General features: G+C 45.4%; 1 protein-coding gene across 5 annotated transcripts in view; it reads left to right on the top strand.

Moving 5' to 3' along the window:
* trpm6 (transient receptor potential cation channel, subfamily M, member 6) overlaps positions 1 to 15,485 on the top strand; it is a 179,396-nt gene that overhangs the window by 78,329 nt on the left and 85,582 nt on the right. For all 5 annotated transcript variants that reach the window (XM_063068751.1, XM_063068750.1, XM_063068752.1 and 2 more), the window contains 3 exons: positions 4,771 to 4,843; positions 4,935 to 5,035; positions 12,119 to 12,253. In XM_063068751.1, coding sequence (XP_062924821.1) covers positions 4,771 to 4,843; positions 4,935 to 5,035; positions 12,119 to 12,253 — 309 coding nt within the window. The remainder of the gene's footprint in view (positions 1 to 4,770; positions 4,844 to 4,934; positions 5,036 to 12,118; positions 12,254 to 15,485) is intronic.

Genomic DNA, 15,485 nt, shown 5'->3' with positions numbered 1-15,485 from the left:
CAGCATCTGCATCGATGTTCCGACTCCCCGGGAGGTACTTCAGGCTGAACTCATAGGCAGACAAGGCTGCTAACCACCGGTGCCCAGTAGCGTCCAGCTTCGCCGAGGTCAGGATATAAGTGAGGGGGTTGTTATCAGTTCTCACCTCAAACTGGGCCCCATATAGGTAGTCACTCAACTTGTCCACCACCGCCCATTTCAACGCCAAGAACTCCAGCTTGTGAATGGGATAGTTTCTCTCAGATGGCGACAAACTCCGACTGACAAACGCTACCGGCCTCAATCCGTTTCCCTGTTCCTGGTACAGAACAGCCCCCAGACCGTCGTGACTGGCATCAGTGTGTAGAACATACGGCTTCCGGGGATCAGCAAATGCCCACACTGGGGCCTGTGTCAGCGCCCTTTTTAGAGATTGGAACGCCTCCTCACATTGAGCATCCCACCTCAATCCAAAAGGCTCTCCCGGGTTCAAGTATCCTCCTACCTCCGACCCTCGGTCTCCCTTCCTCCTCCTCCCCACAGGTGGATAGCCACACAGCAGCTGGTTCAATGGATGACTCATTTTCGCATATCCTTTCACGAACCGCTGGTAATATCTGCAAAACCCCAAAAACGAGCGTAAGGCGCTCACCTTCTGAGGTTTCGGTCAGGTGGTGACTGCGGCTATCTTATCCGGATCGTTGGCCACTCTATTTCGCGAGATTATGTGCCCAACATAACTGACTGACGTCTTGCAGAACTGACATTTATCCAGGGAAAGTTTTAATCCTTCCTCCTTCAGCCGACTCAGCACCTTCAGCAGCCGCTCCTCATGTTCCTCCAACGTAGATCCAAACACTATCAGGTCCTCCAGGTACACCAATACCTCCAGCAGGTTCATGTGCCCCACTGTTCGCTCCATGAGCCGCTGGAAGGTGGCTGGGGCCCCCGAGATGCCTTGGGGCATTCGTTCGAACTGGAAAAACCCCAGGGGGCAGATAAAGGCTGTCTTCTCCTTATCAGTCTCGCTCATCGGAATCTGGTAATACCCACTCCGCAAATCCAATACACTGAACCACTGTGCACCACTCAGACAGGCCAAGGCATCTTCCACCCTCGGGACCGTATATTGGTCGGGGACAATGCGGCGGTTCAGGGTCCTATAGTCCACGCACATGCGTACCTTCCCATTTTTCTTCCTTGCCACCACTATGGGGGACACATAGGGGCTTCGGGGCTCCGCGATAATCCCTGCGTCTTTCAACTGCCGCACATCTTCCACATCTGCTGGGGCCAACCGCCGCGACCTCTCCCTAAACAGGTGTCATTTGTTACCCGAGTGGTGTGCCGAGTGCTCTTGGAACACCCTACATCAAACTCGCCCTGAGAAAAGACGCCCCCTAACTTCAGCATCTTCTCCACCAGCCTGCTCTTATACTCAGGCGGTACAGGGGAGTTTCCAAAATTAAAGGCCTCCTCGGTCAGCCGCCCCCCGTTCTCCAATAGTTTCCCTCCAGTGGGCTTCACAGGGGCGCTGGACATCACCATCACCGGGAACAAGTGCGCGAGGGGCATCCCGCGCTTAAAGGTGATCTCCCTCTCTGTTATGTTCCTTACCATCACCCCCACCCGCCGTGCCTGGACAGCTGAGGGCCTCTGCAATTCAGGTCTCACTAGCGCCCCAGCCGGGAACCGGGACTCCCTTTCCAGGTCGTCGGGGGCGTCTACTAGCAGGGCCTCTCCCGGCGGTAATCCGGGGAATCTGGGGGTCCCCATCACTAATGCCGCCTCCCCTGGCCGTATCACCTTAGGCCTCGCCTGAGTGCACCACACCGTCCCTCGTTTGCACTCAGGATCCAGCCCCTGGGGGTCACTCATTCCTTCGTACACCGCTCGGAACACGGGGTGTACCGAGAGGGTCTCCAAAAAGTTCTCCCCCCCCCCTTCTTCTTACAGGCTCCCAAGAGCCGTCGCACCAGAGGGGAGTTAGTCCCCACCAACAGGGCAGCACCACCGGTCTCCACCGGGACCAGACAAACCAACACCAGCGTCTCAAAGGCTTCCGATACTCCCACATCTCCCTCCGAAAATTCCAATCTCACTGACAAGTATCCATCGTACGGGTAATCACCATCATTTATGCCCCAAATCTCCAATGCGTTAAACGGAGTTACTGCCAAATGTTTCAGATATTTGTTGTAGAACGACCGGTACAGTAAGGTAACCTGCGACCCGGTGTCAAGGATGGCTTTCGCAAAGATTCCCTCTATCCGTAGGGACACGCTGGAACGGGGTCCCACCAGTCCATCAGGAATTTGGGCTTGTTCTTTCTGGGGTTCCATAGCGGTTTTCTGGGAACGTGTTCCTCCTGAGACTCCAGGCCGTTCCCTCACTGAGCCTCTCCTAAGTTTCCCGACACCTCTCCCTTCTTGGTGGCCCGGGGGCCCTCCCCCCTCGGCGCATCTCGTCTCTCACAATCCTTCCGCAAGTGGCCAGCTTCCCCACAGCGGTAGCACGCCCCCCGGCCACTCACATTCCCGGCGGAAATGCCCCACTCTCCCACAGTTATAGCACCCACTACTCGCTGCCTCTCTCCTCCCGATACGGCCCCCCGGAGACCCCTTGGATTTCTCTGGTCTCACCCCGACTACCACCTCCTGAACCGCTGAAGACCGTTCCTGAGGGTCCGAGCCCCCTGGCCGGCCCAAAGCACACTCCTCGGCCCGTACCTCTCGGATCAGCTGTCCGAATGATGGAGGGGGGCTCTGCTTAAATGACGGCCGTACACTCCAAGCCACTCTGTCATCCTCCCGGGAACCGCTACATATCTGGCTCATCCTTAACTCCGCCACTTCGTCCTCCTTCACTACCCCTCGTCGCAGCAACCCCATAAGCTTTCCTTCCAGCCTGAAAGCATCGTCTGAGAGCTTTTCCCCTCTTCTCTGCCCCATCCGTTGAAACTCCGCTAAATGCCGCCAGGGATCCCCTGACAGTCCAAACACTTCCTCCAAAGCGTCCAAACACTCCGATAGGGAAGCCAGGGGGCGTGCCGCTCTCAGATCGCGGACCACCCGGGCCGCCCCACCCCTTAAGCTTTCCACCAATCGCTGTCTCTTTTCCTCATCCGAAACTGACCACACCTCTAACAATTGGGATGTATCTTCAACCCAGGTATCATAGTCATCCTCCCCTTCCGGGGTGGGCTTGGCTCCCGAGAAAATTCTCAGCTTCGGGCGGTGCCCCTCAGGGAGGTAATGGCAGCCGTTAACTCCGCAGTCTCATCCCGCCCATGGGGGCCCGGCCTGGCCAAAACTTCCCACTCCACACTTCCACCCCGGCTACTGGCACTTCCCTTGGGGCCTCATCTAGCTCCTCCTCCTCCGGCACCTCCTCGCTTGCGTCCTCGGGGAGAGTGTGGAGACCCCACGGCTCCGCCTCCCCCGGCGCGTGTACTGTCGCTGGTAATTCTAAAGTCATGACGTCGGCACTCGTCCGCACCAACATCCAGCTAGCCTCCAGTTCTTTCCCACCCCTTCTGGCTACAAGTTCTACCTGCCCGATACCTTTAATCAAACTCAACCCTCGCACCAGTACCTCTGCCGAAATGCGATAATCGACCCCGCTTACCACACACGCATGATTCACCGGTACCTCCTCCAATTCACACCAACTTACAGTCTTATCTCGATCCATCTTCACACCACTTACCACAACGACAAGTACAACTTTCCCGAAAAGTCCAAATCCAGGACGGTAGCCCCCACTTGTAACGTTCAGTTATATTGGCTCGTGTATGTCTAGGGGAAATCCAGCCCAGCACCTGCCTCAACACTCCCCACAGGGTTGGTCACCGCCCGAATCAATCACAACGTCAATCATCAGCCAGCACACCCAGTGAATTTTAACAAATACACTTTATAGATATTACTAATTCTATGACATTAATATACATTTGATACAGAGAGGAAAGTAATGAAAAAAAAGGTGCCAACACTTATCAAAGTCCAAGTTCTTTTCGTGCTACGTTGGAGCTCAATTCGACTTCAAACGACCACCCGAATTCCGTTGACTCATGGCTCAGGACCACCCTGAGTGATCGACCAGAGCCTCTCCACACGTCCGCGGTCTTCCTCGTCTCTCCTCCAACTCCCCGCCAAAACTCAGTCCACAGTCATATCATACAGCATGGTTTCCGAAAACAAAACGATACATAACCACCCATTGGCTAATAGAACCCTGTTATCTCATTTTAAAGTAAAACAAACTGTTAGCGCAAACTCTCTTCAGCGTTAAAGCACAACAAAGCCGCATTCCCCAGATTAACATAACAAAGTCGCCATTTTAAATGTAACAAAAGAAAGACCCCGTACATGGGTAAACAGCTTGGAAGACAAATTAGCCAAGGTTTAGTAGTACATCAGAGTTGCTATGAAAAACAGAATGGTTTTCTTCTGCTCCTATGAGCCAGTCCAGTTGTAATTTCTGTTTAACTACTGAAGGTATCTGATTACTTCATCTCAATCTTCCTTCTATGAAATAATTGCCAAATTCAATAGCAAGGCTCAAGCAGCAGGACTGATAATATGGACAACGAGAATATGGACTATACTGTATATTGCAAAATGACAACATCAAACCCAAAAATAAATGGAGAACAACTGTACTAAAATAGGAGGAGGAGTTGAAGAAAAAATCAATGGGAACAAATAATTTCAAAAGGGAAAGAAAATGATGAGCAAGTTAAGTTTGTGTAGAAAAGGATAACAGCTCCTTCTACTCTTGTGCACACAGATTACAATTTTTGATGCAGACTCTGAAGAACAGCAGGACATTGATCTGGCAATTTTGACAGCTCTCCTCAAAGGTACTAATGACTCATACATAGCTTCTCTGAAATACAGTACATCATCCTTAATTCCATGATATCTCAAAGTACACTCTCTTGTTTTCTGAAGGTACAAATACTTCTGCGTCAGACCAGCTAAGTTTGGCACTGGCATGGGATAGAGTGGACATTGCTAAGAGAAACATTTTGGTATACGGACAACATTGGAAGGTATTCTACACAATATATGCCCAACTTGCTCAGCATGTCCAACATTATTATCTGAGTTTTCCAATATTTGCAATTTTTAGATTACTGAAGGATATTCAGTATTTCAGTATCTTTAGTGTTAAAATGTAAAGGACTCTTTTGAAAATGTACCGTTGAAGTCAGAAGTTTACATAAACCTTAGTCAAATACATTTAAACTCAGTTTTTCACAATTCCTGACATTTAATCCTAGAAAACATTCCCTGTCTTAGGTCAGTTAGGATCACAACTTTATTTTAAGAATGTGAAATGTCAGAACAATAGTGGGGAGAATGATTTATTTCAGTTTTTATTTCTTTCATCACAATCCCAGTGGGTTAAAAGTTTGTTAGTATTTGGTAGCATTGCCTTTAAATTGTTTAACTTGGGGCAAACATTTTGGATAGCCTTCCACAAGCTTCTCACAATAAGTTGCTGGAATTTTGTTCCATTCCTCCAGACAGAACTGTTGTTCCTGAGTCAGGTTTGTAGGCCTCCTTGCTCGCACACGCTTTTTCAGTTCTGCCACAAATTTTCTATCGGATTGAGGTCAGGACCTTGTGATGGCCACTCCAATACCTTGACTTTGTTGTCCTTAAGCAACCTTGCCACAATTTTGGAGGTATGCTTGAGGTCATTGTCCATTTGGAAGACTCATTTGCAGCCGAGCTTTAACTTCCTGGCTGATGTCTTGAGATGTTGCTTCAATATATCCACATAACTTTCCTTCCTCATGATGCCATCTATTTTGTGAAGTGCACCAGTCCCTCCTGCAGCAAAGCACCCCTACAACATGATGCTGCCACCCCCATGCTTCACGGTTGGGATGGTGTTCTTTGGCTTGCAAGCCTCACCCTTTTTCCTCCAAACATAACGATAGTCATTATGGCCAAACAGTTCAATTTTTGTTTCATCAGACCAGAGGACATTTCTCCAAAAAGTAAGATCTTTCTCCTCATGTGCACTTGCAAACTGTACTCTGGCTGTTTTATGGCGGTTTTGAAGTTGAGTGGGCAAAGTGGTCCCGACCCTCCAAGCAGACCATTGCCTTTGTCAGAGCTGGGGAGCAGCCAATACCTGTCAAAAGAACATATGCAGGCATTCTGACCTCCGCAAGGGACTGGCAGCTGTTGGTGGACCTCGAAGGACAGCTGAAATTCCCCAACCATATCGCAGCCACCACCCTGCGACCAGACATTGTCCTAGTGTCTGAGTCTACTAAGCAAGTGGTGCTGCTGGAGCTGACAGTCCCATGGGAAGATAGCTTGGAGGAGGCCTTTGAAAGGAAGCTCTCCAAGTACGCAGGACTGGTCAGCAACTGTCATCAGGCTCGATGGAGAGCGAGGTGTCTCCCAGTGGAGGTTGGTTGTAGGGGATTTGTAGCCCATTCTTTAGTTAGAGCCTTCAGCATTTTGGGCATCGAGGGAGAGAGGAAGAGGAGAGCCTTCTGCAGTACCACCGATGCGGCAGAGAGGGCCTCAAGATGGCTGTGGCTCAAAAGAGGGGAGCCATGGAGTCATAAGTAGCTAGCCATCTGGACACAAGCTGGGGGTCTGATCAGCCCTGGCTGGGTCACCTGGAGGAGGTTGTATGATGTTGAAAGACCCGAAACACCTGATGATTCCAGGAACATCACTGAAGATGTGTCCAGAAACATCAATAGATGTATGTACACAGGAGCAGTGGCTTCTTCCCTGCTGAGTAGCCTTTCAGGTTCTGTCGATATGGGTCTCGTTTTACTGTGGATATAGATACTTGTCTACCTGTTTCCTCCAGCATCTTCACAAGGTTCTTTGCTGTTGTTCTGGGATTGATTTGCACTTTTCACGCCAAAGAACGTTCAGCTCTAGGAGACAGAATGTGTCTCCTTCCTGAGCGGTATGATGGTTGCATGGTCCCATAGTGTTTATATTTGCATACTATTGTTTGTACAGATGAACGTGGTACTTTCAGGCATTTGGAAATTGCTCCCAAGGATGAACCAGATTTGTGGAGGTCCACAATTTTTTTTTCCGAGGTCTTGGCTGATTTCTTTTGATTTTGTTTGTAAACTTCTGACCTACTGGAATTGTGATATACTCATTTAAAAGTGAAATAATCCGTCTGTAAACATTTGTTGGAAAAATTACTCGTGTCATGTACAAAGTAGATGTCCTCAACGTCTTGCCAAAACTATAGTTTGCTAACATGGGATCTGTGGAGGGGTTAAACAATGAGTTTTAATGACTTCAACCTAAGTGTATGTAAACTTCTGACTTCAACTGTATATTTCACTAAACATCTGTACTTTGGTCACTTGTCATGGCTGTGTGAGCCACTGGCAGAAATTCCATGGTAAAGTCAGAGAAGTGGTTAGTTAAATACTTGATGGCAAGCTTACCTATCTCCTGGATTTTTAGAAGTTATTTTTCAAGTAAGGATTCATGTTTCCAGTCCTAGCAGCCTGAGCAGCAGAAGGGAGGAACCAGCCGCATTATAAACTTTAGCAGGTACAAAAGGGAGCATTTTTGAGAGTGGCTGTGTTTGCTGTGGTTGATTGAGTATACAGTAAGTGCTGAGGCTTTGGTTCAAGAGGCTTACATAGAATATAGAACAGTACAGGCATTTCAGCCCACAGTATTGTGCCAACATAATAACCTACTCCAAGAACAACCTAGCCCTTCCCTCCTTCTGTTTTTCCATCATCCATGTGCCTATCTAAGAGGTTCTTAAATGTCCATAATGTACCTGCCTCTACCACGACCCCTGGCACTGCATTTCATGCTTTTTCCACTCCTTGCAATAAAAACCACCCTTGACATCCCCCTATATTTTCCTCCAATCGTCTTAAAATTATTAGCTGTTGACAACTCTAGAAAATAGGTGCTGGCTGAAGGTAAAACGTCTGACAAAATGGACAGGCTTAAGTGTGTATTTTAAGAGAGGGGATATTATGGGGGATCATCACTCTGATGGGATTATACCGTAGACCCTCTAAAAGCCATCAGGACATTGAGGAACAGAAATGCAGGCAGATAAAGGAAAAGTGTAAAATGTTATCATGGGTGACTTAATTTCCCTAATCTAAGCTGGAAATTTCCTTACTGCAAGAGGTTTAGAGGGAAGCAGAATTTGTTTAGTGCATAGAGGAGGGCTTCTCAGTTCAAGGTGTGGATCGTCTAACAAGAGGAGGGGGGCGTGCTGGACATGCTGTTGGGAAATGGCCCTGGCCAAGTGACTGACCTTTCAGTTGGAGAATATTTTGTATATAGTGACCACAACTCCTTAAATTTTAAGTTAGTTATACTGTAGATAAGGAATTGTATGGACTTTGTGGGTGAGTATTAAATTGGAGCAGGACAAATTGCGAGAGTATTAGGCAGGAAATCAGGAGAGTTAATTGGAAAAAGCTGTTTTTACCACATAAAAACAACTTTACTACACATAGAGTGATAAGTACCTGGAATGTGCTTTGGGGGCAGGGGGTGTGCGGTGGCAGCAGATATAATCGAGGTATTTAAGAGGTTGTTAAATACGCACATGAGCGTGCAGAGACTGGAAGGGATTATAGAGATATTAATTTAGCTGTGTGTTTAATTACTAGTCTAATTAGTTGAGTACAACATCATGGGATGAAGGGCCTGATCCTGTGCTGTACTGTTCTATGTTCTAAAGAAGGGAAGTGGGACTAACCCTGGGAAGTTGCTTTGGACTCTCGTAGAACCACCCTGGCCTGAGTGATACTTTATTTGCTGTAGGATTCTGAGATCCTCTAGATCTACAAATTTGAAAAAAAAATCTGTGTAAAACCTCTGTGTGATGCAAATATTCTATAGTCAATGAACCATTGCCGTGGCGTGGAAGGCGCTACCTTTTCAGTGAAGTGTGTTGCTTCCTGTTCAGCTTGATGTCATGTGTACTTTGCAAAGAAGAACATGGTGTTGTCCTGGCAAACTGTTTCCTGTTTTGAATATCCCCAAGAACAGATTGACTGGTTCCTCATCCATCACAGAGTCTTGCTCGGTGCAAAATATTATTGGATTTTTCTATATTAAGGACTACAATAGCAAATCTGCCATCATCCAGTGTATATGAAGAGCTATGCGATGTTCTGAGATGCAAAATAATGTTTCTAAGTGATAAATGAAATAATAAATAAGATTCTCCTGAAATACATTTCACAAATATCAGGTTGTCAGTACATTAAAAAAGGAAAAGTCTCCGAGTACACAATTAGTATAGCATTCCCTTTCAAAACAGCACACCTGCAGAATCTAAAATAACCAGTTTCCAGTAAGAGGCATTCAGTTGTAGCAAAATGTCTTGACACTGAGGTCCCCTGAGTACAACTTGTACTATGCTAATTGGACAACTCTGGGTCTTTGTGGAAGCCTAGAACTCCTAGATATTATCATATAATGGATCAGTAGCTTCTTCCCCATTCCCTTTGAGGTTATACTTACACAAGGTGTATCTTCTGGGAGAAACCGGAACTGTTAATGCACACAGCAGATAGGACGTGTTTCTTCAAAAAAAAAGTCTTTCACTGTGGTAATCAATTTTATTCTTTTGCACTGAAGGGTAAAATCAGTTTTTGCAACCTGTTACTCTGAATTTGGATGTGATCAACTCCTCAAAGGATTTTGCAAAGGGAGCCAGAGATTCTCCCAAGATTGGTGAATAGTTTCTTCTCCTCTCTTTCCCATTTGACAGGGACTCTTCCTTTCCCAACTGATTAAAATTAATTCCGAGACAACTTTTACTTGGAGCAAAAGTATTTACAAAGTTATGTGGATCTCTAGAGCAATGTGTGTGATTTTCACCAGTCTCATCACCCCTCCACCCACCACCGCTATTTTCGGCTCTGTGACTGAAATTGTGACTGTGGTAGAATAGGTTTTCACTAGTACCTTTGTTCATCTAATATTTCATTCTTATTTGTTTGTATTTCTGGTGAAAAAACATATCGGAGAGATTTTCTATCTCGTTGGAATTTCCACCTTGATGCCCTTCCTTCTTTTGCTGGAAATGATGACTGAAAAACTGCAGCTCCAAATGATGTGTATTAAAAGAGATGTCCGACCACAGTAGACACTGCCATCTAATCAGATTCCCTTATCTCATGGTCACATTTTCAGCAGGAATCACAGAATGCAAAGAAATTGGATAAAGCTGAGAAACAAATACATTGACACAAAAACAGTACTTAGCCAGTTAGGCAGCATCTGTGGAAAAGCAAACCAGCTGATGTTTCAGGTTAAAGGTTCTTCAATGGAACTGGGAAAGACAGAAAGTAAGTTTGTCGAAGTGCTGGAGAACGTGGAGAGGGTAGTGGGTGGAACAAATGTATTGTCAATAATAGAGTGAAATGGAGGACAACCATTGAATGGACAATTAAGTCCCTTGTCAGTGTTGCTCCATTGTAAAGTCTGGTCATGCTTTGTTTTTTGGTCTGCTGAGATGTGTTGAGCAGGCCAGAATGTACAAATGAAATGAAAAGTGGGAGAGATACGTGGGAGGTAAAAATGACCAGCTGAGAAAGAAAGAGCAAGTTATCTGAAGTTGGAGAATTCAACAGGGAGTCCTGCAGGCAGACACATGGCCAGACAGAAGATGAAGTGTGGTTCTTTGTGCTTGTATTGATCCTCCTTGTAATACTGCAGAGGGCCACTGATGGAGAGGTCAGAGTGGAAGTTAAAATCACACTATTAAAATGGAGCTTGGCAAGATAGAAATTGGGACTCTGAATAGAGAAGATTAAGCTAGGATTCAATAGAATTGTTGCAACCTGAGAGGCTTGAATCAAGGAAAAGGAGTAAGCTATTTCCACAATGTCTATAACTGGAAGAACTGGAGCTAAAGTACAAAGTGTACAAAGAATATGTTCTCCTACAGCATGTAAGGTGGGAATATGTACTTTGTGTGTTTTGGTTAGTGAGTGTGGGGTTGTGGTGAATGGATTCTCTTCAGCCTGAAGGTCGCCGATATAATGGGGAAAACTGTCATTTACCTGAGACAGTTGTTATGCTTCTCCGAGCATGTCAGTCGCTCATTCCACACTAGCAATGGATGACAGCAGCCCACTTAAGAACAGACACATTGCCTGGAAGAAATAGATATATTTTATTGTTACTCCTTAGGAGGTCAATATCCTACTTTAATGATTTGGGTAAGGGTGAGGACTTTTACAAAATCCCTGTGGTTTACATGCTTAAGCTTAGATAGTGATGAGGCTATTTAGGACTTGCAAGGTTGCTTTGGTTGACATTCCTGTGGAAACATCCGTAGATGATTTTCCAGAAGCCAGATTTCCTTCTGTGCTTTTCATAAGATGGAGTTCTGGTCTCTTGTGGGACCTGAGGCAGAAAGGGCTGAAAAATAGAGTTCACTTTCTAGTGTTGGAGGGTACTGGGACATTTTTTGTATGTTCCATTACACTATTCTTGAACTGTGATTGGATTAGAATTGATCCCATCTGACTTCTGATTGATTCAACTTACTTGCCAGGAGGCTGGTCAACCCACATTTGGTGAGCAGTGGATTCCCATTTAAGTTCTCCAGCCGATTGGTGACATGGCAGAAGTTTGTAGAATGACTTGGGTCTTCTGCTTGTAAAAATGCCCACTCATTTTACCCCTTGAACTAAATCTGCTCACATGAGTTAACTTAGTTAACATTACTATGGAACTAACAGAAGCAACAATTTTCCAATTATGATCACTACCACTTTGAACAGAACAAAAGCAACTCTGAAAAGGTTGCAAGATATGGAGGTTTTTGAGGGATTGATGAATTAATCAGGTACTGAGTTGAAGGTGGGCTTGGGGCAGGCATGAAGTGACTTTTCCTTATCTGATCCTGATTGAGATGCCCTGCTTTTTAGAATTTGCATTTTACCTGCAAATTTAATTGTGAAACTTATAATCCTTACTTATTATTGTGTCTGCTCTGGATTTATATGATATGTTTTCTTTGATAAAGCAACTTATAGTTTTAATTGGAATTTATTAAAATGCACTTGTTGGGTTTAGAATTGCGTAAATATATTTAATCCCTCAGAACATTGTTTTGCTTTGATTGTGTGTAGGTGGGCTCACTGGAGCAAGCCATGCTTGATGCTTTGCTAATGGATCGGGTGGACTTTGTGAAACTACTCATTGAGAATGGAGTGAGCATGCATCACTTTCTCACCATCTCCAGGCTCGAGGAACTCTACAACATGGTCTGCAAACCAGTTACATTCTTTAAATGCATACAGCTTTCTTTCATGTGTTAGGACATTTATTTACAGAGGATAGCAGCAAGGTGTACATTCCAGGATGACTTATTTGGGAAAAAAAGATCTATTTTTATAGAAAGGAAATTGTATCTGCCAAATTTCCTGGAGTTCCTTGAAGGTGGCAAAGGGGAAGTGGTAAATCAAAGGTTTTCAAAGGTACATTTAATGTCAGAGAAATGTAAACAATGTACATCCCAAAATTCTTTTGCTTCACAACTATCCACGAAAACAGAGGAGTACCTCACAGAATGAGTGACATTTAAATGTTAGAACCCCAAAGCCCCCTCCGCTCCCCCCACGCATAAGCAGCGATAAAGCAACGATCCCCCCCACCAGCAAAAAATCATCGCCCCCTCCACCCCCCACTGAGCACTCAAGCGTGCAGCAAAGCATTAATAAAGACACAGACTTGCAGTACCCCAAAGTCTACTCGTCCACCCAGTAATTCGACATACCACAGGTTCGCTCTCTCCCTAATAGGGGAAAAAGAAGTATCCCCATAGTAGACGTTATGTATTTGGATTTTCAGAAGGCATCATTAACTTAGAAGATTAGTTCATCAGGTAGGAACACTTAAAATTGGGAATGATATATTAGCATCGATGGGGGAATGGCTAAACAACAGAAAAAAACTGAGTCTGGATAAAAGACAAACAAGGCTATTGAGGTGTGTTTAAACTAGAATTGCTGGGGTGTGGGAACCAAACTGAAGAGATGGAGGAAGGGGCGGTTGGCTCACAAATAGAGAAAGCTTAGAGACAGTGCAAGAGGGAAGACAGGCAGGTGATCGAGAAGGGATGTGCTCAGACAGATGGTTTGAGATGTGCCTATTTTGATGCAAGAAGCATCATGAACAAAGTTGATGAGCTTAGAGTGTGGATCAGTACTTGGAGCTATGATGTTGTGGCTATTACAGAGACTTGGATGGCTCAAGGGAAGGAATAGTTACATAGAGTGCCAGGCTTTAGATGTTTCAGAAAGGACAGGGACGGAGGTAAAAGAGGTGGGAGTGTGGCACTGCTGATCAGAGACAGTGTCACGGCTGCAGAAAAGGAGGAAGTCATGAAGGGATTATCTACTGAGTCTCTGTGGGTGAGAGGTAGAAACAGGAAGGGGTCAATAACTCTACTGGGTGTTTTTTATAGACCACTCAATAGTAACAGGGATATCGAGGAGCAGATAGGAAAACAGATTCTGGAAAGGTCGTAATAATAACAGTGTTGTCGTGGTGGGAGATTTTAATTTCCCAAATATTGATTGGCATCTCCTAGTAGAGCAAGGGGTTTAGATGGGGTGGAGTTTGTTAAGTGTGTTAAGGAAGGTTTCTTAACACAATATGTAGATAAGCCTACAAGAGGAGAGGTTATACTTGATCTGGTATTGGGAAATGAACTTGGTCAAGTGTCAGGTCTCTCAGTGGGAGAGCATTTTGGAGATAGTGATCACAATTCTATCTCCTTTACCATAGCATTGAAGAGGGATAGGAACAGATAAGTTAGGAAAGCATTTAATTGGAGTAAGAGGACATATGAGGCTATCAGGCAAGAACTTGGAAGCATAAATTGGGAACAGATGTTCTCAGGGAAATGTACGGCAGAAATATGGCAAATGTTCAGGGGATATTTGCATGGTGTTCTGCATAGGTATGTTCCAGTGAGACAGGGAAAGGATGGTAGGCTACGGAAACCGTGGTGTACAAAGGCTGTTGTAAATCTGGTCAAGAAGAAGAGCTTACGAAGGGTTCAAAAAACTGGGAATGATAGAGGTTTAGAAGATTATAAGGCTAGCAGGAAGGAGCTTAAGAATAACATTAGGAGAGCCAGAAGGGGCTATGAGAAGGCCTTGGCGAGCAGGATTAAGGAAAACTCCAAGGCATCCTACAAGTATGTGAAGAGCAAGAGGATAAGACGTGAGAGAATAGGATCAATCAAGTGTGGCAGTGGAAAAGTGTGTATGGAACCAGAGGAGACAGCAGAGGTACTTCAGTACAGAAAAGGATCTCAGTGATTATAGGTATGACTTGCAGCGGACTGAAAAGCTTAAGCATATAGACATTAAGAAAGAGGATGTGCCGGAGCTTTTGGAAAGCATCAAGTTGGATAAGTCTGGGACAGGATGAGGTGTACCCCAGGCAACTGTGGGAGGTGAGGGAGGAGATTGCTGAGCCTCTGGCAATGATCTTTGCATATCAATGGGGATGGGAGAGTTTCCGGCAGATTAGAAGGTTGCAGATGTTGTTCCCTTATTCAAGAAAGGGAGTAGAGATAGCCCAGGAAATTATAGACCAGCAAGTCTTACTTCAGTAGTTGGTAAGTTGATGGAAAAGATCCCAAGAGGCAGGATTTATGAACATTTTGAGAGACATAATATGATTAGGAATAGTCAGCATGGTTTTGTCAAAGGAAGGCCATGCCTTACGAGTCTGATTGAATTTTTTGAGGATGTGACTAAACACATTGATTAAGGTAGAGCAGTAGATGTAGTGTATATGGATTTCAGCAAGGCATTTGATAAGGTACCCCATGCAAGGCTTATTGAGAAAGTAAGGTGGCATGGGATCCAAGGGGACCTTGCTTTGTGGATCCAGAATTGGCTTGCCCACAGAAGGCAAAGGGTGGTTGTAGACAGGTCATATTCTGCATGGAGGTTGTTAACCAGTGGTGTGCCTCAGGGATCTGTTCTGGGACCCTTTCTCTTCGTGATTTTTATAAATAACCTGGATGAGGAAGTAGAGGGATGGGTTAGTAAATTTGCTGAATACACAAAGTTTGGGGGTGTTGTGGATAGTGTGGAGGATGTCAGAGTTACAGGACATTGATAGGATGCAAAACTGGGCTGAGAAGTGGCAGATGGAGTTCAACCCAGGTAAGTGTGAGTTGGTTTATTTTTGTAGGTCAAATATGATGGCAGAATATAGTATTAATGCTAAGACTCTTGGCAGTGTGGAGGATCAGAGGGATCTTGAGGTCCGAGTCCATAGGACACTCAAAACTGCTGCGCAGGTTGACTCTGTGGTTAAGAAGGCATACGGTACATTGGCCTTCATCAACTGTGAGATTGAGTTTAAGAACTGAGAGGTAATGTTACAGCTATATAGGGCCCTGGTCAGACCCTACTTGGAGTGCTGTGCTCAGTTCTGGTCGCCTCACTACAGGAAGGATGTGGAAACTATAGA

The sequence above is a fragment of the Mobula hypostoma genome, chromosome 16 (genome assembly GCF_963921235.1).
Source record: "Mobula hypostoma chromosome 16, sMobHyp1.1, whole genome shotgun sequence".
Classification (NCBI taxonomy): Eukaryota; Metazoa; Chordata; class Chondrichthyes; order Myliobatiformes; family Myliobatidae; genus Mobula; species Mobula hypostoma.
Note: the sequence above shows the minus strand (reverse complement) of the source record. Positions and strands in the feature narration are given on the sequence as shown.